Source organism: Natator depressus, chromosome 6, assembly GCF_965152275.1.
Source record: "Natator depressus isolate rNatDep1 chromosome 6, rNatDep2.hap1, whole genome shotgun sequence".
Lineage (NCBI taxonomy): Eukaryota > Metazoa > Chordata > Testudines > Cheloniidae > Natator > Natator depressus.
This window is the reverse complement of record NC_134239.1, coordinates 121,505,308-121,532,010: the sequence shown is the minus strand read 5'-3', so window position 1 is coordinate 121,532,010 and position 26,703 is coordinate 121,505,308. Positions and strand designations below refer to the sequence as shown.

At 42.7% G+C, this 26,703-nt stretch overlaps 1 protein-coding gene across 2 annotated transcripts in view; it reads left to right on the top strand.

Annotated features, from left to right (window-relative positions):
• Positions 1 to 26,129, top strand: part of TMEM260 (transmembrane protein 260) — a 48,766-nt gene extending 22,637 nt beyond the window's left edge. The window contains exons 4-16 of one of the 2 annotated variants that reach the window (XM_074956456.1): positions 3,983 to 4,160; positions 6,989 to 7,102; positions 9,744 to 9,923; positions 13,333 to 13,373; positions 14,404 to 14,487; positions 14,957 to 15,074; positions 15,488 to 15,660; positions 17,291 to 17,462; positions 19,385 to 19,533; positions 21,718 to 21,894; positions 23,053 to 23,106; positions 23,628 to 23,718; positions 24,818 to 26,129. In XM_074956456.1, the coding sequence (XP_074812557.1) occupies positions 3,983 to 4,160; positions 6,989 to 7,102; positions 9,744 to 9,923; positions 13,333 to 13,373; positions 14,404 to 14,487; positions 14,957 to 15,074; positions 15,488 to 15,660; positions 17,291 to 17,462; positions 19,385 to 19,533; positions 21,718 to 21,894; positions 23,053 to 23,106; positions 23,628 to 23,718; positions 24,818 to 25,090 (1,804 nt within the window). In that variant the 3' untranslated portion in view covers positions 25,091 to 26,129. The remainder of the gene's footprint in view (positions 1 to 3,982; positions 4,161 to 6,988; positions 7,103 to 9,743; positions 9,924 to 13,332; positions 13,374 to 14,403; positions 14,488 to 14,956; positions 15,075 to 15,487; positions 15,661 to 17,290; positions 17,463 to 19,384; positions 19,534 to 21,717; positions 21,895 to 23,052; positions 23,107 to 23,627; positions 23,719 to 24,817) is intronic. The other variant, XM_074956458.1, reaches the window with a different exon arrangement.
• The last annotated feature ends 574 nt before the right edge of the window (positions 26,130 to 26,703 follow it).

Sequence of the window (26,703 nt, the reverse complement as noted above, 5' to 3'; positions counted from 1 at the left end):
ACATCTTTGATCTGCGTGGGAACATATTTAGAAGTGTCTTGCACATAGGAAGTTCAGCAGCTACTATTGCTGTTTCCCATCACTGAAATGGTTATAGTGATACCGACCTTCCTTCATGAAGTGCTGTGAGATCTAGATAAAAAGTGCTATATCAGAGCTGAGCGTTATAATATTTTAAACCTGTAATTTTCAAAAGGGCCAGTGTTAAGCCTCCATCTCCACGGACTTTCACTGGGATTTGGGAGCCTGACTCCCTCAGGCCTCTGACAGTCTCAGCCTAATGTGATAAAAACGTTCCTGCACTGCAGAGGTGGTGAAATGCAGTTCCAAAATGCCTATGGAAGGAGCCAGGTTGAGCGTGCATCCACTCCAAGGAGGCGTGATTGCTGTGCCCACATTTGTCAGTTGTGACAGGGTGACCTTGCACAATGGGGTTATGAATGGGTGAGTGCATTTAGCTAGCCATCAGGGTTATTTCAGGACTTTGTGATTTCCATTCCCGTTAGCTTCTACAGCCCAGAAAGAGCCTGCTTACGGGCTCTGCATCTCTCTTCCCGAGGCATGTATAACCCTCCATAGTCACAATCTGAGTTTAGTTTAAAAAACCACGATCAAGGTGGGATTTTAAAATCTTATTTTTATGTTTTAGATCAGAGATTCTCAACCAGGGCTATGTGTACCCTAGGGGTACACAGAGATCTTCCGGGGGATACATCAACTCATCTGGATATTTGCCTAGTTTTACAACAGGATACATAAAAAGCACTAGCGAAGTCAGTACAAACTAACATTTCATACAGACAATGACTTGTTTATATTGCTCTGTATATTACACACTGAAATGTAAGTGCAATATTTATATTCCCATTTATTTTATTATTATGTGGTCAAAATGAGAAAGTCAGCAATTTTTCAGTAATAGTGTGCGGTGACACTTGTATTTTTATGTCTGATTTTGTAGGCAAGTGGTTTCTAAGTCAGGTGAAACTTGGGGTACACAGGACAAATCAGACTGCTGAAAGGGATACAGTAGTCTGGAAAGGTTTAGAGCCACTGTTTTAGAATATCCCCTTTGAAGCTTGATGCCCAAATTTGTAGTGTTGAGGTTGTAAGCATGGCCCATGACTGGGGCTCTGCGGTGCAGCTGTGATCCTCACAGTAAAAGTGTTACTAGGTTGGCCCTTAAATGATTTTGAGTATTAAACAAAAAAAGCCCTGCATTTGGCACTTACAGTAAATACTTTGCATTGATTAGGTAGCATGTAAAATCTTCAGGAGCGCAAATACTATCAGTGAAGTTTGATCTAATTGTCAGGAGCCCAGCACAATGCCAGCAGGATTATGCAAGCTTCAACCAGTTGTGCAAGTGTTTCTCAGTCCTGTGGTGTAAAACAACCTGCTGCCATTCCTGTTCTCTGCCTCTCTCAGCGGCCATGCCAGATTGCATGGTAATGTTGTGATGGGGATATTGGGTCAGATCAAATTCACATTCCCCTGTGAGCAAAGCAAGGATTTGAATTCAGTTTGCATCGTCCCTTTGAGCCAGCTCTCTCCCCTTCCCACTAAATGTTACCAGTTGTTCCGATTGCAGACATTTCAAGCCTGATCCATTGAAAGCAGCAGGAGAGCTCCTGTTGATTGCAATGGTTCAGGATCAAGGCCTTGTTGTACTATTCCTGCAAATCGAAATTATGGTAGTGTCTGATTTTATTTCCCTACCAATTTCAGGAATCAATTTACTGGATACGTTCATGGAAGTATCTTCTCTCAGGGAGGGGAGATGTCCCCTTCAGGAGCACATTTTATGATGAAATCTATTTTGGGACAAAATCTGGATTTTTTTCAAGTTTGTTTAACTGTGGAGTCTTGTGGTCTGGGAGAGAAGGGGGCAATTGTTAAATGAAACAGATCTGGACTTTTCTGTGTTTCGATTTCGGATTCCATGCTGAAGGAAGGAGCTGTGAGGGCCCTTGTTTATTTAAAACCCAATAAAAGAGTTACACAGTAAGTCAAAGCAACAACAGTGCTTCTCTTTCCCCCCCCCCTCCAACCAATCAGCAGTGAGTAGATGATAATACCAAGCTCTTATGGCACTTTTTATCCATGGGACTGAAAGCACTTTACACAGGAGGTGACTATCGTTATCCCCATTTTTCTGATGGGGAAACTGAGGCACAGGTGGGGTGGGGTGATGTGACTTGCCCAAGGTCAGCCACCAAAACCAGTGGCAGAGTCAAGAGTAGAGCCCAGGTCTCCTGAGTCCCTGTGCAGCGCTCTAGTCATTAGACCACACTGCCTCCCATCTTTTATTGGTCCATTGTGGCTTAAAGCTTCCACCCCAACTGTCTGAGCCTGCTCAAATCCTTTGGCTTTGCAGCGTTCGCTAAGGTTAATGGGTTTGGGCTGCTTCAGACCAGGGGAGGGAGAGCATCTCAGAGGAAAGAAGCCTGTGTAGAGAATGTTCTGCCAGCTGCTCCCTCTCTTTTATATCAGTGAGGGAATGGAGAGGGGGTGCCCCCCACTCATCTCAATGTTACTATTTTAAAATAAATATTTAGGAAGCAAACATTGTGTCGATGCATTTCGCAGTCATTAACAACCGAAACAATTGAGGTTGAATAACCAATTACTTGATTCAAGCCATGTCAGTATCAGAGGCTACAGTAGACCTTTAACAACAATGTACAGCTTGGTGAAATCTCTTTCTTTTGTTAACTTATCAAATGTTCCAAGTCTCCATCTCAAGGGACATGCAGAGAGTTTAAAAAACAAAATATAAGTGGGAGTGGTAGAGAGATGACAATCCCCCAAATAAATTAACAGCCGTCCTCTCTGACAGAATCCTGGGCAACGAGATGAGCATTACACTATGCTCTGAAAGGCAATAAACTCTGGCTTAGTCACACCAGCTCGGAAAGTGAATTTCTGGGACAAGAGTCTTCTCCTGAGAATGCCCTGCTGCCACCCCGTAAATCTTAGGGACTGTTAGCTTGAGTGCGTCACCCGACAACACTTTCATGATGACTCAGTGAGAGGCCAGGTCTCCCAGATAGCCAAATTCTGAATAGTTCAGGATTTTATAGATCAAATTAAATAACGAACTGGCCCAGGAATGGAGAGGAAGCCAGGGTACTTGTTGAAGAATTGACGGAGTATGTTTCTTGGGGCTAAATACCATCTAATGGGCCTTCTGCACCAGCTGTAGCATCCAAGTGGTCTTGGAATGTAGCTTCATGGGAAGTGCGTGCAGTAATCCAGTCTGGAAGTCAGAAAGGCAGTGATTACTGTCGTGGGATCTTGGTTTGACAGAAAAGGTTGGAAACGTCCAAATGCTGGGTGCTTCGTGTGTTGTTTGTGTTTGCTTCCTCATTGTGATTCGCGCTTGTTTCCTCTTTTTCCTGGCCACACTCCCAGCTCCAAAGTACACTTTTCCTTCTTAGCGCCCTCAGTGTTCCATTTCCCACCCCCGCCCTACGAAACTAAAAGCTCCCCCATAGGAAAGCGTTATAATGCCCACTGTCATGAATATCTATAATCTATTTTTTATCCAGCGTCTTGATGAATTTAAGACTGCACCGTCGCTCAAAAATCTGCCAGCTAAGAGTATCTGGTTGAAAGCATGACTCTCTGGCTTGGTGTGCCATGATCCACTATGTCATCTCTCATCAAGGTTTCCAAACTGACTCGAATACTAGAAGTTACCCTCTGTGCTTGAAAGCATGTGTGTGGCATGCTAGCCATTGGTCATTGAGGGAAGTGCATTCACTACCTTGCATAGTGTACAGTATGGTTAATAACTGGCCTTCTTAAGTGAAATCTTGTGCAAGGAAATTATTATAAGCGACATATTAACCATATAATGTTTTGGAAGGGTGCTGGATGCCAGTCATAATTTCTGCTGCTACAGTATGTTTAAAAAAAAGGACAATGAAGTAGGCTCTTTTTGTTGGAAAAGAAGATTTCATGTTATCTGTGTTTGCAGGCTTTCTGGCTCATATGCTGGAGGAATCCTTGCTGCGGGGGTGTTTTCATTTTCTCGTCTAACATGGCAGTGGTCCATAACAGCAGAGGTTTTTAGCTTAAACAATCTGTTTGTGGGGCTGCTGATGGCGCTCACTGTACATTTTGAGGAGGCAGCCACTGCGAAGGAGAGATCAAAGGTAACCTGTTTGGATCAAAGTGAATATTGATTTTAAATGTATTTGTCGTGTGTGTGGCTTGTTTGTTTTTAATTATTTTGGTTGGTTTAAAAATTAAGGGCCGGATCTTCAAAAGTGCTAAGCGTTTATTGTTCTGAATGGGAGGACTGGGTGCTGAGCACTTCTGAGACTCTGGCCACACCAGGTAGGTGCCAAGCTCCTAAAAATACGGCCGCTTACTAAGGGTCTAAGTTGGCGTCATTGAGTGCTGTTCAGGAGGTGGGGTGGAAAATTATGATGAAAGAAAAAAATGGCTTTCATTGAAATTTTCTGCAGAAAAGTGCAACTTTTTGTCAAAACACTGAAAAGTTTTTGGTTTTCAGGCTCTTATTTTTCAGTTAAAAGACTGTATTTTGGATGGAGACCAGGAACTAACCACAAAAATCCTTGTTTAGTTGAAAACCCAATGTTCTATTGAAAGTCTGGATGGGAAATTTTGATCAGCCCTAGAGCTTTGAAAATCTCGCCCATAAATTTCACATTACATACTTCATAAAAATGGTACATTCAAGCAATTTTTAAAAATGGATAGTGTTTCTCTCCACTCTCCCTAAGCATGGGGACATCACATCTATTCTTCTTTTATAAGCTCTCTTTTTATGACCACTGTAAATTCTCTGAATACATTTTTTTTTAATAAAAGTAGCCCAGAATTTTTGAAGTTCAGACTAATTCTGTGCTGCTGTAATGGGTCTTCAAACCATACATGTTCTCTGGTTCGCGGCAGATGAGGGCTTTTTTATTTGGCATTAAACATCACGAAGAGCAATTGTTTTATTGGTTACTACCATTTCTGGATCGCTGACTGCTAAATTCCGCAAAGATGTCATTTGACATTTTCAGAGCTGCCGAACGCAGTGGTTCTCAAACTTTTTTTCCCCACAGGCCTCTTGAAAATTGCTGAGGGTCTCAGCGGACCACTTAATGATCTTTCCAAATGTTGTTTGTACCGTTAGCTAACTATTGTAAAGTGCTTTGGATAAAAATGCAAAATAAAAAAAGTTAATAATGAACGTTTTTTTGTTCTACGAATAAAAGCACACAACTCATATTTTAATATCAGTAGTTTCTTACCTTTCTAATGCAATGGATGTGCCCTTTCAAAAGTGACTAATGGTTTTGGTGGCCTCAACTTTTGGGGTATCCTACTATGTACACCGGAAAGGGGGTTACTATTTAGAAGGCAGGTACTCAGCACTTCCTGGGAATCAGGCCCACCCATTTGACACCTCAAGCTCATCACCCAAAATCAGTAGTGACTTCTGAAAAACATGGTCTGGGTGTCCAAACCTGTTAAGCAGGTTTGAAAATGTCAGATGTATTAGTATTGCAATGATGAAAAAAAAAATCCTTTGTTAAAGGTGGAAATCATATTCAAAGTAAAATGCCAGACTATTGACAGAAACTCACATCCGTGCTGATATTATTTCATCACTCAGTGAAGGCAAACATTCGCATTGTGCATCTCTTCCATTTTAACGGACTATCAAAGAAAGCCATGCCATGGTTCCATTTTCAATGTTAAAAGTGCCTGAGCAGCAAGAGACGACAGCGCCTGACCCGTCAGAGGAGTGCGGAAGGGCAGATGATATAGGGCAGATGATATAGGGCAGATGCCTATATATATATATATATATATATATTCAAATAACAGGAATGTTTGTGGTTCATGGCGCAAAGATTAAAGGTGGTGACCCAATGCTCATATGAGGCTGCTGCTGAAACTCTCAAGTGTTTTGCCATTGATTTTAGCGGGGCATGTTTGGGGGCATGTAGAACACGTGATGTTCTGGCATGGGAGAAGGTCTTTTATCAGCAGGAGCTTGGGGTGGCCACGTAACAAAGTCGTGTAGGCGTAAGCAACCCCACTAAAATCTTGGGTCTAAGCTGTATGTGTTGGATGTGCTATTTTTTTAATAGAAAAACTATTTTAGAAATGTTTTAATGCATTTTATTGGTACTGTCTTGAATTCTCTTAGCTCATGAAGCAAAGGTGCTTAAATTTAAACTCTGATGCCAGCTGTGCATGCCTGAGAGGGAGAGAAAAAAATCATCACCAATAAATCTTTAAAACCACTGAAACGACTTCAAGTAGTTTCTCTGTCTGTAGTAAAATCATGATTTTAGAGTCTGATTGCTGGGGAATATTCAGTACTACGAGCAATCTCCCTTTTCCAGCAGTGTAAAGTTCCCTTTCTAGCCCTCATGGGTTGTGAGATATTGGACCCCACACCTGTCACTAGTGCAGGACTGAATATTATTTATGCTGCGCCTCAGACCAATGTAATTTTAGGGGAAACTGCATGTTTGGGGGAAAGAAGGCAGGTTGTTAGAAGCTGCTGAGAGATTGGGGATGGTAGAAGCACTCCCAGTAGACAGCGGGTAGGTAAGGTGATCAAAGGTCCATGATACATGCAGTTAACCACATGGATTGGCAGCTTATCACTCTGGCTCTGCAATTTATCATATAGATACTACCATCATGTACATGGTATGACATAAATACTACCATCACATATCTGCGTATGCTGTCTACCTATATAGATATCAAGATATGACCATTTTAAAAAAACGGAGTCTGAAATAGTTCTTATAGATTTCCAGTAAAATAATTAGCTTACCTCTATCTAGACATACGTGATATTTTCTTTGTAAATGTTTATTGAACATTACACACAAGGTAGCTGCCTTTCCATTGTAAGAATACCCCGCATAGCATTGATGCAGTTTCACTGTGTGTATGTTTTGCAGATTTTTCAGAATAATTGTAAGTACTTTCTTCCTTTCAGATATCGAAAGTTGGTGCCTTTTGCTGTGGGCTTAGTTTGTGCAATCAGCACACCATAGTGCTTTATGTGTTGTGCATTGTACTATGGGTTCTGTTCCAACTTTTCAAAGGGAAGGTAGGTAACTTGTCTATTGCTGAGTTGAATATTAAAGAGTGTCATTTTTCTAGTATACTCAAAGGGCAGATTGTAATTCTTATGTTTGAACACTTACTGCTTTCCCTTCCGACATTGATTTTATATTGAAGTATGTGTGTATGGATGGCAACAGTTCATGATATGCCTAAGCTAGTCAATCACGATCCACTGACAACATAAAGTCACAATCCATCTGGCTGGCATCCCAGCCGAGGATTATGTCTTTGAAGGATTTTGAAGCTGTCAGTCACATGAGTATTCTCAGAGCCGTCCATTTCTATTGTAAACTCTTTGGGACAGGGACCCTGTCTTCTGACCATCGACAATGTAGCTAGAGCATTGTTAGTACTGTGATGAGCAGAGTGGCGGAAGTTCCGAGTGTGTGGAAGTATGAGCATATTCTGTGTGTAAAATGACCTTCCTCAGACAGAAGAGTAGATAAAATTGATGGTGACTGTACTCCCTTGAGATCAGAGAAGTGTAGGAGCAGTCTGGCCCTCACAACTCAGAGCTCCTGGTGGCTGACGGTGGCATGGAAATCCTTTTAACCCACAGGACTAGTCTCCAGGTACTGACTTTCTCCTGGTATTCACATCTCAGTATTGCACAACCTCTCTGCAGCTTTTGACACTGTCAGCCACAGATGGCATGGCTGGAGTAGACAGCACAGCAGTAAAATGGCTCCAGTCATTCCTCTCCAAAAGAACTCAACTTCAACATCTATCTGAAACTGATTGGAGAGGGGGATGAGGTGCCATAGGCTCTGCTGTGAACAATACACCAGCAACACCATACTGCATATCTCATTTTCCACAAATGCAAACAGCACCATCTCAAGGATGTCACAAGGTCTGCAAAAGATCAGCTTTCAGATGAAAAGCATCTGGCTCAAACTCAACCTGGGCAAGACCAAAGTGATGCTTGTCTTAAAAACTAGTTGAAACACTGTCCTCTCCTTCCATCAAAGTCCCCTGTTTGCCAAAGTTGTATAAAATCTCACGATTCTGTTAGACTCATGGTTAAGTATCGCTAATCAGGTAACATCAGTGGTGTTTTCCCACCTCCGGCTTGCTAGGAAACTTTGCGCATTCCTCCTTGGTGAGGATCCAGCCAGAGATCAAACATTTCTCGCTTCCAAACTGGATTGCTATAAATCATTGCCTCTGGCTGGATATGGATGGAATGCAGATGCTTCGGTTTGCACAAAATGTGGTGACCCACTTCAATAATAATAATAAATAATGCCCAGCTCCTACATAGCGCTTTTCGTCAGTAGGTCTCAAAGCACAATAAGAGGCAGATGTTGTGAGCACATCACTGCTGTGGCTTCAGTCCTTCCACTGGCTCCCAGTTTGCTTCCATTGCCAGTTGAAGATCTTGATCCTGACCTTCAAAGCTGTCAACTGGTCAGGTCCTGACTGCATCAGTATCCATGACCCAATAAAACAGCTGCTCTTCTCTGGGACAAGGCAGTGTACTGAGCCCAGGGTGAAATGCATGGGATCTGGGGATAAGATGTTCTGGCTCCATGGGGCTCATTTTCTAGAGGAATGATGCAGAACCTGACTATATTCAGCACATTTTGTGAAGCCCTTTTTGCCAAAATGTTTCCACCATAACTGGCATGATGACAATTTAATTTTATAATCAACATATATTCCCTAAGCAAAGCCTTTTTTTAAACCAGAGGTGGGTGAAGAATAGAAAGCTCCATGAATTCCAGTAGGGAGCTTGCCATGCAGATTCAATGTACCTCGGAAATGCTTTAGATATCCTGTTGTTCCGGGCAACAGAAAACCCTATAATTGACAAGTTATTTGATATAGTAAAATGTCTTCCGAGATTGCTCCACCTCAGTCTTAAGAAACTTTAGCCACCAACTTTTAAACTACATTTCAGTATGTGGAAGGTTGTTTTAAACACTCTCTCTCCCAAATAAACTCAAATATGAAAGGAAGTATTTTTGTTTGACTAAAATGTAATGAATGACCCCCCACCCCCCAAAAAAGCAGCGTGAAATATTCAAGAGTGGGATTTTCAGAAGTGCTTAAAGAAATTAGGAGCAGCAGTCTGTTTGAAAGTCTTGCACGCCTAACTCCCTTAGGCGTTTTCAAAATCCCACCCCTGAAGTTGAGCGACCCAGTTTAGCCGGTGTGATCATGATAAAGTAAATGGCAAAACTGACTCCTGATGATGATGTAAGCGGTTACATGGGAACAGCTTTTTTTTTTTTTTTTTTTTTTTTGCCAGATGGAATACCAGCCAACTCTTAATCACTGGAAAGTGGGTTATCTCAGCCTTGCAGTGCTTCAGCCATCTATGCATGTCATGACATGATTTAAATGTAAAAGATGCAATGCATATGATACTCATGAGTCCTAGCTAATATTATTTGCTTCACTTAAATTTTCACCCTGCCATGCAAAGGAGATCAGTTTGATGCAGTTTCCTAGTAATCCACAAAATTGTAAGGTTTAACATAGCATTTTGTAGGTACTTACTATAAATTGAGAGATCAACTCTGTGTAAATATATTTGATGTTTTTCTTTATCTGTTCTTGAAGTTCCAGTGTGATTAAACTAAAATAAACGTTGTGAAATATGACACATTTTGGTGCAGGAATTGTCCTTTGGCCATTTGATGAAGTTGGGCTTATGCTTCTTGGCTGGTTTGCTGCCTTATCTCTATCTGCCTGCCTCGTCCTACCTAAATCAAGCACGTTGGACCTGGGGAGACCAGACGACTTTTCAAGGATTTTTGACCCACTTTCTCAGGGAAGAATATGGGACATTCAGTCTGGTAAATAGGGTCATTTTCTAAAAGAGAAAAGTCTTCTTGAAGTTATGCAGCAGCAAAGCCTTTGCATTCATTTAGGTCAGTGTCCTCTAGGAGAATTGATGTAAAATGTTAACCTTCTAGCACTTTATTCCTGAGCTTGTTTCTTGGGATCGCTAAGGTGGCTTGGAGAGTAGAAAAATAATTTAATCCACCTTCATGCTATTCGGGGTACAGTTATTTATTGGAAAATGTACAAGTACATTCAGTTGCAGTCCTGTTACCAGTGTGTATTGGCATGAAGAATAAACAATAGTTAAGAAAGGTTGAAAAGTAAATTTTAAATTACCCTGTCTTAAGTCAAATTACACAGCTTCAGTTGTGTTGGTTTTTAATTGTAAAACGTGGGGGAAATTTCAGCTGTTTAAAAAGTGTCACAAGCAGTTTTCATTCATTCATTTTATTTATAAAAGAATATACTTCTAATGTATTTCTTAGTATAAATGTTTCATAAAACGAAAGGAGTTTTTTGGTTCTTGACCTCTCCCCCAGTCTGAAACATTTTGTCTGTGCCCCTCTTCCTGCAAATACAGGAGTTAGTTCATACTTGTCCATGGAGCTTTGGGGCTTGGCCAGGCCCCTTCCATCCTTGCATCAGGTTCTCTGCCTCTGGCAGCAAGAGGAGAGCAGTTGGTTATCATCCCTGCATTCATGCCTCCTTCACAAAAGTAAATAGAGAAGAGTGGGAAACTAATGTCTCATTTGGCAAACTCCATAGGGTCCGAGAACCCAAAGATTCTGTGTAGAAAAGTCCAATGTGCACAGTAGCTTCATCACAGCTTTTTGGTACAAGCTCCATCCTTGCTATAAAGAATACCACTACAACCTTCCCGAAGGGCAGCGTAGGTGCAGCGTTTCTGGCAAAGGCTCTAATGCTTGCCAAAGGTAGTTTATTCACCAAAGATCTTTCAGGTAGGAAGATAAAAGCTACCTTAAGAAGGGACTTGGAGGCTTCTTCAGCTTTCCCTCAGATCTACTCTGTCAGCAACCATCTTCTGAAAATCAGGCCCCTTTAAGCCATCTCAAGTTGGATACCCAGGAATTGAGCCCCGGTCAACTTACCCCATGGCCTGCTCCTACACCACGGGTTACCTGCATCTGGCAGCTTAGCCTAGCCAAGATAGAATCCTCACCCAGGGTGATACATACTCTGGAAGCCTCCTTCAGGCCTCCCACCCCTTCATAGATGGCAAGAGACTGAACAAGATCCTCTTATTTATGTCAAGTTAGGAATAGCTGCCTTGATCCAGCAGGCCACAACAGTCAAGAACAAGGATATCAGAAAATTCTTGGATGTATCTATGTTTCTGAGAAGGGAACAGTACAACAGGCTGATGAATAAAACTATAATAGTTGTCTAGATTCTGAAACAAACCACGAGTGGGACATCTGTAACTTACTACTTGATACAGCAAGTACCAAATGGGAAGCCTGGTGTAAAACTGAACACAATGATGTGTTTTAAAAAAAAAATAAAACACATATTCCACAAAAAAAAAAGGAAAAAAAAAACCCCAAAACAGTGTTCCAGCTCTTCTGGGTTTCTTATGTTTCTCACATGATGGCCTAGATTTGAACTTAAGACCCTCCCACATCTCAGCTCTGCACAATATGAAAACTGCAGGCACGTCCAAGTGTCTGGTAGTCACCTGCTAGTTCAAGGCTACTGAAGGATAACATGTATCCAGCCAAAAAGTCAGGCCTATTTTCCTGACCTGGGGCTAGACCACAGTGTTATGAGTTCTAGATAACACTCCTTTTGAGCTGATAGCATCCTTTTTCCTGTGGTTTCTCTCCGTAAAGATGTGCTCGCTCGTCATAATCATGTTGGCAAAAAGATTCTCTAGAACCTCTGCTCTTGGAAAGCAAGATCCTTGCTTGATTCCATGATTCCGCAAGGGGTGATGTCATTCTTCGGGCTCCAGTGTAATTTTTTTTACCAAGATAAACTCTTTCTTCCATAGCTCACAGGAAAGCTTTCTTCCTTCATTTATCCCAAAGTCTCAACACTCAAACGAAAAAGCCTGGTAGATGAAAAAGGAGCTGCTACCATTTATCTAAGTAGAACTAGCCACTTCAGGAGAATGTCATCTTCATTCATTTTTTTTTTCCGTTTCAGTGTATGGGTCTGAAAACATGTAAATCCTCCATAGCTGGGTGGATCAAGTGCTGAATCAATACATATTCAGCTGCATAGAAATTAGTTCTAGAAAGAGATTTAACCCATTCAGCACATTTCCACTGCATCACCCGGAGCAGGAAGGCCATCATCCCCCCAGAGAAAACCAACAAAGCTACCACGCACTCAACCACTAACGCCTTTTATAAAACACTAGAGGCTTGATGTCCAGTCTTCAGCAGCAGCATCCTCCAGCAGGAAATCGTTCCAAGCAGAGATGCCAAAATGAATACTGCTAATTGTAGGGAAGAGGAGAATCTTTTTCCTGTCCTATTTATTTCTTCTTCTGTTAGCTTTTCCTCACTGCTCACGACATCCTGAATATCTCATATTAGGAGGGTGGGGATTGGGGTCTAGAATGGAAAGTCTGTTAGGTGGTGATTTCCTTTTTGGGACTGTTCTCTCCCCGACTGTACGTACGGTAGGCGAGGTAGGTTCTGTTAGTACATCTGCAATAGCCTCATCTCAGGTCCATGTATGTAGTTAATACAATTGAATAAAGTGCTATTGTGAAGAGTTTACTCTTCTCTGCTGCTAAGAATCCCAGACTTCTGTGCAGCTTTGTACGGGGTGGCAGGAGGGAAGAAGGGGCATGGCCAAGCCCTCAGCACACACGGACAAACACAAGCTGCTGTCAGTATTCAGGAAGAGAAGTGCAGCCCAAATATCTCAAATTGGGGGAGGTGTAAGTCCCAGAAAATAAATCATTTAGTAACAAATTTCCCATTTGAACTGATATTTTTACTGTCTGTGAATGGCTTCTGTGTATTTTAAGACACAGGACAACACCCACGTACGACACAGACTGTCAGGATAGTCACAAAGCAGACCTAGGATGCAGTTAAGATTCTGCTAAGGGGTATAATATGTTTCTGAAAGGGTGGAAGAAACAGTAATGTTGTAGTATTTGAAATGAAGAAAGTTCTTATTGCATGCATGAAATACAGTACAATTTATAACTGGATGTCAAAAGGAATGTAAACTGCTGGAAGATTATATCACAGCAAAGCTTCCACTAGAGTTTTTTCTTCAAAAATATAAGGTCATCACTATTATTTGTATTATGGTCATGCCCAGAGGCTCCAGTTGGGGCCCCATTGTACTAAGCACTCTGCACCTACACAGTGAAAACACAGGCAGCATCGCAAACAGTGTACAGTCTAAGCATATGTTTTTTCTAACTTTTGTGTCTAGGCCAAATCGGAGACAGGATCCACTATGAGAGAGATGTTGCTGTGAGTAAAAACTTTAACGCACCCCGAAGTTGTGGGGTCATCCCTGTTCCCTCAATTATTCTTTGTAATAATTATTCCTTTCCTGAAGTTCTGAGTTTATGGACTTCATAGCTTGGGCAGGGGATGTCTAGAAAGTATGTGGCCATGTTGGCATGTGTGTCTAGGCCCAGCTTTGGCCCTGGGATGAATGCACATGACAGCTGTTGACATTAATTCTCTATTAAATAAAAATACCAAAGGAAGTGGGTGGATGCCTACTCAGTGGGACACTGGTATTTTTTCCTGCTGCCGAGCAGACGTGGTATATGCTGTGTAAGTCAGAAAGTGCTGTTCCGGAGCAGGAAGGGCTAAATTCCGTTTGCTTCACGCAGTCCAAGTATCTAGGCTGGGCGCTGGAGTGCCTTGCAAAGGGAGTAATTTTACCACCAGCCTCTGCAATGGTAGGAGAGCTATTTCTCTGGCAGCTACTTCAGCTTGAGGGCTCCAGTAACCTGTGGTTGCTGCACCCACCCATGCCAGGTAAGAAGAGCTCATCACTACAGTGCGCAAATCACGATTCCACCACTCACCAGTCGCCGTCATCAAGAGCAGGGCAGCTAGTTGAGAGCTAGAGCAGGCTTAGCCCAGAGTAGCTTTGGTGTCAGCTAGCCATAAGGAACTGAGCTTTGTTCTGATTTGCCTTCCTCTGTAGTGAGGAGACGGTGGTGCGAGAGGTTAAAGGCACTCTCCTGCACTTTTGAGATGCACCCAGACCAATGGATGGGCACTGCACTGTATAATGAAACGAATCAGAGAAGGGCAGGAAACGACAGTGTTTCTCCTTTTTCTCTCCGTCCCCCGATGGTGGGATGTGTCATCTGAAATGATGTTCATTCCACTTTTTGAAATACAAAACATCTTGGTTGCAATTTCATACAGCTGTATCACAGCGCAACAGGAATCCATGACACTGTGCTTACGCCGTACTGTCACCGACATTTTGTGCCAACTGTGATTTGGGGGGATGAAATGACCATTGATTTCTCCATAGTTCGCAGGTAACACACATGAAAACAGAACTTTCCTTTACTGTCCCAGCCCTTGCGATTGTGGCGTGGCTACGTACAGCAATGCAGTAAGTCAGAGTGAATATGCTCTATTCTGTCTTTGGTTATCGGCTGAATGATAGTTTAGAGTAACATTTTTCAGCACTGTGCCAGTACCGACCATTTTTAATTACAGTGCCCACTTTCAGAGAATCTGCTGCTGCTGTGCCTTAATTAGACAAACTTTACTTGTTGCTGATGACCTAGTGATTCTTCTAAATTAAACTTAGTGTTTAATGTGTAGCTCTGGAATCCTTCCATTGGCGGTGCACTTTGAAAAGAGAGAACTTGTATCTTTAGTAATAAAAGAGAATCATAGGACTGGAAGGGATCTCGAGAGGTCATCTAGTCCAGTCCCCTGCAGTCATGGCAGGACTGAGTTTATCTAGGGGCCAATTCATTGTCTTAAATATACATATATTGTTTTTTCAAGATAAATATTACTTTTCTGTTCTCCTTTTAATCATTTTCAGTGGAATGCTATGTTGTTTCTTTTAGGGCTAAGCAGGAGAAGTCATCAATGATATGCCTATTTACTGGAATGCTCTGCATTTATTCGTTATTCTTTGCTTGGAGGGCAAATTTGGATATTACAAAACCACTTTTTATGGGTGTGGTAAGTTTTGTGTTATATTAATTTTACAAAGAGGCACCTATCATGTTCAGTGGGCTACCCTTATCTATCTTTATTTCAGCAGAGGGTGCAGATCTAGACAGTGCCACATAAAACTTAGTAAGAAATACAAATAAGTAGTGTACTTTCTTATAAAATGTGTGAAATATGAAGAGGTTGTTGTCTAGAAATGTATGTTTGAAGTGAGGTGACTTGTATTTAAATAAAAAGTCCCTGTTTCTTGTTCCTCTTCCTTAATCTCTGTCTGCCCTTTATCTGTGAGCACCCCCAAGCAGAGACTATCCTGTCTGGGAACTTGGAAAGTGCTGAGCCCACTATGAGCTTTGCCACATACAAATAAATCATAACGACATGCCTGTCAGCTGGGTCCATTCTCGCTGTGTTTTGTGCCGTAGGTGGAACGATTTTGGATGCAGAGCAATGCAGTGGTCGCTGTTCTAGCGGGACTAGGACTGGCCTCTCTTGTCTCCGTCGGAAATACAGTGCTCGAGAACAACCGTGTGCTGCAGTGCGTGGAGTGGCTTTCCGCCGCTGCTCTTGTTACTAGTCAAATTTATGCCAATTACAGGTAACAGATACCCCAGAAATACTTCTTGACGGGACCTCATGGCCCTGTTACCGCATGCATCTCTGATTTGTAGTGGCCCTAACCATACTGCTCAATTCTCAAATGCTTATCAAACTTTAAAAGGCCAATTTTTGGCAATGGGGTGGAGGAATTGGGGTGATTCCTTGGATGGACTCAGAGGGCGTACAAAGGCAGTAAAAGGCCTGGGGGCTGTTTTCTTTGCTGGCTTTGGGGAAGGAAGGTCGCAGGTCAAAGGCCACATCCAGAGACAGGTTTGGAGACAGTGCTGTCCAGGGCCTTTTTGGCAGTGTCTTGAAGACCTTCTGACATGCAAGTGCTGTTTTGCCTCCTACTCATCCTAGAGAAGCACCATTCTGTCCTGCAGGCCCTCCCCCCAGCACCCAAGTCCCTGGAGCCATCACCCAAAGTGGCCTCAGGTTATTTCCATAATCGGGTTTTGTTGATGCCATCTTTCTGATCCATGCAAGGGAGTGCCCTCCAACTGTGTTGGTATCACCCTTTCCATCCTTCTACACTGCCCCTCTGTCCTATGCTTTGATCTCCCTTTATGGCAAGAAAACAAATCCCCTGCTTCTAGTGTTCCAACCTGACTGCTGGAGCCATCTGGAATATAATCTGCTCCATCGCCTGCCCTTACTCCTTCTCTGGGACCAGAGGTGCCACTCTGGACCAGGGAGCTGGGGCTCCTGGAGCGTCAGAAGGAAAACATGGAGGTGAATTAAATTGTTTTCAGACAAACAAAGCAATATATTTGCATTTTATTTCAATAAGAGGGTTACGCATTTCAGTTGGCCAGAACAGCCACTTAGACCTTCCGCTGCTCTACTCTGGCTTTCCACATGCCTTGCCTGCCTCTCTGGGTACTTTTGGGGAGTTAAGGTCTCACCAGAGCCCTGTTCTATGGCCAAGCCAAAGATTCTCCAGCTTGGGTATGAACTAATTTCTGCTGGCTGCATGCTGAAGGAGAAAGATTGCAAGAGCCAGAAGCAGTGAAGTGTGGGAAGTGGAGAATTCATGAGTTCCTTCCCCATAGGCAGCTCCTCCAACTTACTACTGGCCTCCGAGGCATCTCGGCCTGTGCTCTAAAGTCATTCAACAGCCTATCCCAGAGCCTGTGACTGTGTGGGGTCTATGCAGTTTGGAAAACCACAGACATTTTGAGTTGGAGCTACCTATTAATGTTTGTTTGTTTGTTTTAAAATGAACCACCTCCTCAGCTGGTGTAAATCTGCCCCTCTCCAGCTGACTTTATATTCCCATGCTGAGATTCTCAATACTCTGAGGTATTTTTTAAAGCGAGAAAAATGGTTTTTAATTGACACTATCAGACATTTCATTGTACTGGCACTTGCAGCTAAAACTAATAAACGCTGGTATGGGTTATATGGTTATGTGACCTTGGGCAAGTCGCTTCAACTTTTGTCTCTCATTTCCCCTGTAATATGCGGATTGTGATAGTCATAAAAGGCTTTGAGATCTATGGGTGAAAAATACTATTGAATAGCTAACCGGTATTATTTATATTTCTGACTGCCTATCAAATAAAATTGTTTAAAGCCCCCATCAATGTCTGTTCTAAGATGTTTATATTTTGATCTCTTCTGTTAAGCATTTGTGACCAAAGCCGCAATTACGTTGTCGATAAATTTGCAAGGAACCTTTTGTCCTCCATGCCACCTGATGCAATAATCTTGCTCAGAGGAGACCTACCAGGGAATTCTCTTCGTTACCTTCATTATTGTGAGGGGATGAGGCCTGATGTCACATTAGTGGATCAAGAGGTAGGTAAATACATAGGAGGCAATCCAAAACTTTGTCATAGAAAACAAATGCAGGTTCAGCTTTTCACTTTTTCCTTACGTTTCATTTTTCTGATTTATAATGTTTTATAAATAGTCTCCTGTCATTCAGGGTCTAGTTGAAGTTTCCAAGTTCTGAGACCTGAAGCGACTGGGCTTGACTCAGAAGACGTGTTCAAACCATGAGGGCCCATTTTCTCTATTGCAAGGTTGTGCCTCCAGCACTCCTCCAGAGTGGCACGAAGTTTCGCTTGAACTTTATCGCTAGTGCGTTTGGCTTAGAGTGGAGCATGTATGTCAACAAGAGGGTACCACAATAGCCAGTGGGTGTGAGGAAGAAGTGAAGAAGAATATGGCAAATCTGTAAATGTAAAAGAAAAGTGTTTTTTCACCTCTCAGTATGGAGATACCGGTATCAGTGTGTGTGTTTATGCAATGGCCCATGAGGTTTCCACGTGGTTAGCCATGTGACTTTAATTTAATTAAAAAGATACATTTTCTCAAGGTAACAAGCCGTCCGGTGTGAGGTCTCCCCTTGGGACTAGCTGCAAGTAACTTTCAAACACAGATCTGGGCTTGCACAGTTTATAGAGGAATGACAGAAAGGACCCCAAAGAAAGTAGCCACAATCCACAACCATGGGTCACTTACTTTTGTGACAAGAGTTTGGGGCTATTCTGATGACGCAGGTGAAGTGCTCAATGAGATGTTCTCAAATGCAGATCCTTGAGAGCAGCCATGGCAATTGGCCCTCTCACAGAGGGGTTCTGACCCAGCACCCGCAATGGAGCGCTGCCATTGAATGGGAAGCTTCATCGTTTATTGCAAAAGATGGCTTCCTCCTTTCCCCGACGCTTGTGCCCAATCTGTCTTCCCTGGTGTGAAATTGTACCTCTTGCCACATGCCTCTTTTGCCATTCCTGCCCCCTCCAGCCCCCCTTCTTCCACCTACCAGTTTCCCGGGAGGAGAGCTCTCAGAAGGACATCATCATATCCCTTCCTTGAAGAAGAGGAAGAGCTCAGTCAGAGGCAGATGCAGTGATGGGACACTGATCAGTGCTTCTACCTCCGGTGCTCTCTTCTCAGCACCACGGACAACAGGAGGTGGAGGGGGAATAGGCTGCCCAAGTAATTGATAACTGAAAATATTCGGATGTCACTTACAGCCAATATTTGTGCTGTTTGGGAAGTTACTGGACCTGAAGTCTCTTGTGACTGGCCAGCGAAGAGAGAGAGTCCTGTGGGTGCAGAAAGGCACCTGGAAAATGTTAAAAGGGGGAGCAAGTCTGTCAGCTGTCCCAACAAGGCATTGCAAGAAGGGAGCAGGCCCCTGGCCCCCACCCCAAACAAGATGCTGACTGCAGTATGCCAGTGATGGGGTTTGGCCTTTTGTACAATGTTGCGGTTCTTTTCCTGCACTCTGTGTCCTTTGCTGTCTTGTGGGTGAGATTTTCCAGGCTCCTAGTTGTACAGTTTTTATACAGCTGCCTTAACAAGTCCTTTTATGTTTATATCTGTGGTATGTTTGCAGGGTTTATTTCATTCCCCTTGTAGCCCTAGAAGCAGGAAAGAATTATTTAACATGGAAAAGGAGATCGCTTATTTCACTTTGTCACAAATGAGCACTGAAACCTTGAATGTGTAAAATGATCTATATTGCAAGGTTTTTTGATTTGCCTGCAAAACCAAAACACGCTGCCTAATGTTTAACCAAACTTTAGCCTCTTTGCACATCTCTAGTCAGTGGATACATTTACACACGCAGAGAGGTTTTTCTAGACTCTTTTGAGCCAATTTTTTTTTTTTTAATCTGTGCAAACTTACATTTTTTTGTGTATGTGCGGGTGGGGAATTTTGTCTTAAAGTTTAGATCATGTTAATATTTTCTTTATCTTTTGTGGTAGATGATGACTTATGAGTGGTATTTACCAAAGATGTCTAAGCATTTGCCAGGCATCTCTTTTCCTGGGAGGCGGTGGAATCCTGTGGAAGGAATATTACCCGACGGAGCACTCACGTTTAATCTCCATCATTTTCTCAAAGTAAATAAACAGTAAGCATTTCTTTCCTAAAACCTTTAAGCTTTTTTCCTAAAATTGTTTACGTAGCAGCAGCTGTTACATTCCAAAAGACCAATTGTCTACACTGACTTCCCCCACTGATTTAATTGAATGTCTAGGCCGAAGTAACACTGTCCAGCTATAAACTTTATTGTTCAGGAGGAAAAATAAAAGGTGATTAATAAAGACTGCTCGTAAGATCTTGGCACAATTCAGTTAAAAAAAGCAAAGCTCCTACATACTTGAAATCACCACGGGTGGAGAGAAAACTGTTGTCGTTTCCCCTTCGTGACACTGCAGCCATCTTAGTAGTATAGAATGAAGGTACTCCAGGAATAAACATTGTACAAAAATAGCCTAGTAAGAGCAAAGAAAGGATTAAACACTCACATGAATAAGAATAGCATCCACATTTTGACTAGCCAGGAGAAACATGGCAAGGGCTTCAAGGCATAAGACAATTGTCAGGTGTGGTCAGGAAGAAATGTGTTTCCATTCCATGGTGTGATGGTTCCCAGTTGGCCATGTGCACTGGAGGGGTCTCCTTACCTAACTCTGAAGCATCCAGTATTAGCCATTCCAGAGGTGCAATATTGGATGGAACATTAGACTAATCCACAGAAATTCCCCTTCTAAAGTTAAATGCCCTTGATGGGCGTGTAACACAGCAGTGGTTTCGATATTCAAAGCCCAGCAAGTCAAATGCTGTGCACACCACAGCACTGTGCTAATAACAGTGTGCACCTAATGAATAAAGATTGTGACACATATAGGGGTGACCATTGTATAAGGATAGGCAATATAGAGCTGAATGTGCAATTGCCAGGTCTCCTAGCTGCAGTTCTCGAGGACAGAGCTGTGTGGTCTGGACACAGGACCGGGACCCAGAACTCCTGAGTTCTGATTCCAGTCCTGACAAAGGCTACATCTGCAATTCTGAGCAAGTCAGTTAATGCTGTTTCATAACACCAAAGTTCTAATAGTTTTGTTCTGCATTAATTGATAGGGATAGAAAGCCTTGCCTAAGATATTGGTCTGGTAATTTTCCCTTTTTTAATATTGTAAGTAAGTATTTTAACAGCTGACCTCTGGAAAAAACTGTTTCTGCGTGTGTGTGTCTGCGTCTGTGTGTTTTCAGACTTTGATACTCTCCTTTCAGCCCGACTGGGTCAGCTGTAGAGCTCACAGACTGCAAGATGACTTCCAGTTTACTATCTGGTGCCCAGTGGTAGGGGTGCTAGAAATACCTTAATAGATTCAATGGAATGGAAGGAGGGGAGGTGGATTACGCAGCACTGGCAGGTACACCTACACGCAGCTGCATGGGGAGAAGGCGGAGTCATTGCCTATGCTTTGGCATAGAAAGGGTTACATTCACCCTGCCCTGGGCAGCCCCTGCCCTGAGTGCGCCCTCTGTTGCCGCAACCTCAGCAGACAGTGTGTGTGTGTGTTGGGCTCCCTTCTGCCCCACATCAGTTCTTCTAGGGGGGATGTTGTTCCTGTAGACGCCTCCCTCCTTCGTTAGCCCCCCAGGAACACCTGAGGGGGAGACAGACCAAGCTATTGCTCCACTGAGTGGAAGTCCTGCAGCTACTGTAGCCTGGGTCTCTATGTGCTAGTGTACACCTTCCTGGCCCCCGCCTGGAAACTGAATAAGGAGCCCCCTCCACCAACACAAGCCAGGGGAACAGGGGTCCCCCCTCCTCACTCTCGCACACACCTGTTAGTCGAGTCCTGCCCATTTCAAGACTGTCAGGGAGACCCATCCCCCCCAACTGATCACCCAGCCCACCACCGGCAGGGCCCGTTCTCCCACCTGCCCAGCCTGGAGGTCAGCAGATGACCTGTTTGTCACTGCGGCTGCCAACAGGAGCCTCAGGACAAAACCATCTGCTGCTGGCGCCATGGCTGCTGCAGATGCGAATGGCTGCCAGGCAGGGGAGCCATTATCTGCTGGGATGTTGTAACAATCCCCCCTCCTTGTCAGTCCCAAGTAGCACATACTCACTGAAGGCTGGTTTCAGATCTTCTCCCGGTTCATTGCCTGCACCTTATCCCAGATGCTGTGCTTTGTACTGGGCGACGCTCGGGAGGAGCTGTTTTCCGCTGTAGTGGTGAGCGATGCAGTGAACGCTGGAAGCGTTTACAAATAACAGAGTCTCTCTGTTTGTTGACAGTAAGGAAGCATTTGCCTGCATAGGACTTAACGAAGGGGACTCAACTTGGAGAAAAAGCCATTCACTTTGGCCATGGGGTTCCTGTGACAAATTGGTTTCTTCAGGAACGGTTTTTAACCCAGGAGAGTGGATACATCTTACAAGGAACATCTATAACTGGACTGAAGACTATGGAAGGTATGAAGCGCGACTGTTTCAAATCTTATTTGTCTTTCCTGGCCTCGTAAATCATGAGGACTCTGTGCTGTGTCTTCCTGTTTAATTAGTCTTCTGCCACCAGCATAAACAGTGGGGGGCTGTGTGCTGCAGTGTTAATTCTCGTAGCTGTTCACCTTCAGAGAGGCTCAAACACTGATGCGGTCACAAGTGAAAATTGGTATAGAGGTATCATCACAGTCTTCCTCCACCATGGTGAGTGTGGCACCACTCCCCAGGATTGATAGTACCTGTAGGAGAGAGGCTTGGGAATGGGCTAGTGAGGATCTTTAGGACTGGTGAGGTATTTCATAACTATAGATTTGTTGGCACGTTAAGTCGAAATTATGGGGCAGCCACACAACTGGGTAGGGGCTCTTATAAAGAGCCATCTCACTCCTTTTCCGGTTGTAGTCAGTGCTGTGATCCCTTGTCTTCAAGAGCACAAAGGCCCCTAGTCACTGGAGCACCTAGATGCACGTCCTTAAGTCCATCTCTATTCAGTGGCTCACTTAAGCACATGTTTGAATCCCAGTGAAGTCAATGGCATTTAAACATATGCTTAAGTGCTGTGCTGAATTGCAACTTCTGTTCCCCAATTTAATAATAAAATAATTGTGTTTTTTTTAAAGTGTAAGATTATAATCTCCGTAGTTCCTGCTTATATTACTTTTTCATGCCCGCAGTGTTAAAAATATGAGACACAGGCCAGTTTGGTGACTCACTGGGCTCAGATCTTCTTTTCCCTGTTCACAGGGACCAAGAGTATTAAGGACATCACTTATCTAACTCCCAAAGCGTCACAAACAGAGCTACAAAGGGTGCTTATATCAGGCTGCCCAGGCTGAGAATAGTCAGGGCACTGTGAGACGTGTAAAAGGAGCAGCAAGAGATTATATCTAGCGAGAAAAATAAGGTTTATCCAGGAGCAGGTTCATTCTGCATTCCTTGCTGCCGTGCCCTAGACTTCATGGCCCCGTTCCTTCTGCCTAGGTGAGTTATAATCTGAGAAGTTGGAGGGGAAGGGGTTTTGTCATAGAGCGCAAGATGATCGTGCAGTGGGTGATATGCCTGGAGTCCAGTGGATGAAACGCAGTGCTGTAGGCAGCGTGGTTGAATTTCACTTTAATTATTTTTTAGGTTTGATCCATCTTCCTGGGAAGCTGTAGCAAATGAAGAGATGTGGCAAGCCAGGTGAGGTTCCCTTCACTTCCCTTCACTTCCCAGCAACCCACGGCTAATGGTTTCAATTTGTTGCCGTGAAACGCATGTCAAAGTGGGTGCTGTAATAACGGGTGTTGCTTTGCCGCGAAGTGAAGTATTTCCCCCTCAGAAAAAAATAAATGTCTAGAGGAAGACTTGCTTATAAGGAAAATTCCCTGCATCCTATGGATTGTACATCAGCTTGATGAAATGGTTAGAACTGAGTGAATTCTGTTGCGGGGTCCTGCAGAAATGTGGATTTTGCTGTAAATGTCTCGATGAAGGAGAGGATAGTTTGGAGATAGAGTGAGGAAACATATTTGTGTCAAATGTAATCCACAGCAAACTTTCAAGTGGAGGAGAGGTGGGCTTTCACATACAATTATAAGGGGCTTTTGTGGATGCATCTTCCATAAGATAATATTGAAGATTTTGCCTGTTAATGTGAAGTGATCTAGTTGTATTTAAAAAATTATTATAATTGTCGTGATGGAGTTTATTCTGTTTTCTAGGATGAAAACAGCCTTCTTTATTTTTGACCTTGCAGAAACTGCTAGCGTGTCTGCAGATATAAAATCCCAACTTTATACATTTGCATACAATGTAGGTAACTTTTTGTCACCTTTTTTTCCTTTTGTTGTTGTTGTTGGCGAGCTGTCTCTAGTGCTGTGATAGTGCCCAGGGCACATACATATAGCTAGATAGCATGAGTGCTGGATCTGTTCTTGTTCATCCAATCCAAGTATATAGCAAATTAAAAGGGGATTGTTCAGAGATTTTATCCATTCCTGTTTCCCGCTTTAAAGGCCTGCCCCCAAACAATTGCAGCAGCATGTCTGGATGGTCATTCAGTTAGCAACTAAGGTGATGCTCAAAACATCTTCTCTCTACTAGCACCTTGTTTTGTCGCATTATGTACTCCTAACCCATGCCAATTGAGCACTGAAGTTCCCTGTGCACACTAGTCCCCATGTCTATGCACAGCTGTGCCAGCGTATATAAAATTCTAAAATCTTCGTTCTGGAAATAAGTTGTGCTGCACTTCACACCACTAGAAATATTAGCTGTGACCTCATCAGGGGCTCATTGGTAGTACCTTATTGGTAACGGTATTAAGTGATGCACAGTCGCAAAACTAATAATCTCCGTTGGTAGAGATGAGGAACGTCTTAATCCAAGAGATGAACTATTAATAGTTTTCTTTAAATTGTTCCCCGCTGTGTAATATTTTAGAGTTTGAGTCTTCCCCTTGTCAGGCAGATTCCTAAGCATGTGCCTAACTTTGGAGCATGTGAATGGTCCCATTGAAGTCAATGGACTGCTTAAGTCCTGTTTAAGATGTCCTGACCTTCTGAACTATTGGTAAATGTCTTTCCATGCATTAGAGCTGAATCTCTTTTCCATAGTGTAACAACTCTCTCAGGGAAGTATATTATGTCAGGGGATGGGGTTATATCATTCATTTGCAGCATTCTAAAAAAAACATAGCAGTTCTAGTAAATGACGTATTTTTGCCACCCAGTGATGTTCCAACTCATACTTCTCTGCATTACTACTAGATTGATTTCACAGACATGCCATTCTAGATTGTGGCCATCAAAATGATGTTGATCTTGTCTGTTTTCTTAACACTATAAAATTCTGAAAAAGCCACTAGAGAGAGAAATGTGTGTGCGCTTCATATTTTATTTATTTTTTACAGTCATACAAGGAAATCATCAATTCACATAAAAAACATCCAGTCAATTGGCATAAAAACTATGCAATAGCTTGCGAAAGGATGCTGCGTGTGCATAAGGTGGATGTGGACCCTGAAGTGTTGTTATCTGAAACTGTTAAACATTTCCTCCTCTATACGGCGAAAGCAGAGGATGATCCCCAACGAGCCGATATTTTGCAGGCTGTAAAACACCTGAAGAAAGAGCTGCAGGGGCTGAGAAAAATGAAAAAAGATCTGAAGCAGCTGGCTGTATAGAACCCGTTTGTGGACCTGCTTTCTGAAGTGTTAAAATTCTGAAGTCGGGAGGTAAAATTTAATCTGTTAGTTAACAACATGAGAAGGTTTTTTAAATACGACAGACGTGATAGCAGAAGGAAATCAAGTGGCCTCCTGGATGGAAATGTAGCACTGTTCTTTCTTTTGGTTGTCGCCAGACGAAGAGTTCTGGTAGCCAGCGCGCCTTTCACATTGATTTGTGTAGACAAAAATTTGTTACCAAATTAAGCACTGTGTTTAAAAAAAAAAAAAAAAAGTGAGGAAATCCAAAATACTGTGCGTGCAAATACGTCCATTGATTTTATTTGATATGTATAATTACTTCATAAATATATGAAATTCATTTCCTACTAAAAGTTCTTTCTGTTGTCGAGTTCCAGCTATGTAAAATATCTCTATTTTTTATATCTTTGTGCACAGTATTATACACTGCCATTAGAGAAAGAGTGAGTGTGGATGTGTGTGGGTGTCTGGGATATAGGATCATTATTCATAGTGGGTGAAGCCATGATTGAGTTACACAAGTTATCCAGAAAGAGTGCTGGTAAAACCTTTATACCTCACTACTCTTTCACACATCCTGTAGATGTCACAGATGCTACAAAAAATAGTTTTAGGAATGTTTTAGAGCATTTTATCTGAACTATTTTTCGTCTTTCCTATGGAGCCAAGTGAGTTGGTTACCATGAGTCGAACTGTGTCAGGCTCACGGGACCAATAAAATTGTCTAAAAATGACCTAACATAGCTGGTCTGTATTTTATTTTGTTACTGATATTTATTCCTTTTTATTTGGTTCTTCAAGGGCTAAAACTGAGTGCTGGGCCCCCACTGGCAAGGTAGGAATTTTACCTTCCCAGTGATTATAACGTTCCCGTTTCTAGCCTTGCAGGCCCTTGAGATATTTTTAGATTTAGAGAAGCTGTCGCTGGCCCACGACGGAATCTTGGTGGAGGTAATTTTTGGGGGAGAAAGAGGAAACATTTATGTGGCAGGTTGATATTTTTTTCTTCTTCTTTTCAATTACCACTGATCAAAGCTACTTTGAGGTTTGGAACCTTAGAAGAAGTGGAGATTGTATAGTGAGCAGAGTGCAGGAGAAATGGTCAAAGGTGCACCATATGTTTATCACATGGCTCTGCAATTTATTATATGGATTTCCGCCCCATATATATATATATATCTGTCTGTGCATATGTGATTCTGGACTGTTTCTCCACTTACCAGCTCTGATATTTCTCAGATATTCTTCATGTGTAGGTCTGTGTTTTTAACTGTAACAGATTCATTCCGTTCCATAAAGGCTTAAATGGACACTGAGTACTTAAAGATCACACTTCTGTCTGAAAGTTCTTACCCTCCAGTTGTTACGTTACAATATTAGAGAAAAATATTTTCCTCTCTTTCTTTCCATTTTGGTGACTATGTACATTTGGCAGCACGTTTTGAATAGTCAGTTGCTCAATGTTTGTGATGGGGGATTTGCAAACACTGAGAAGAATGGGAACATGTGGTTATAAGACCACAAAAATTGCCAGCGTGACTCAAAGCTTGTCTACACGAAAATTTAGTTGTGAGCAAGTTGGGGTGCTA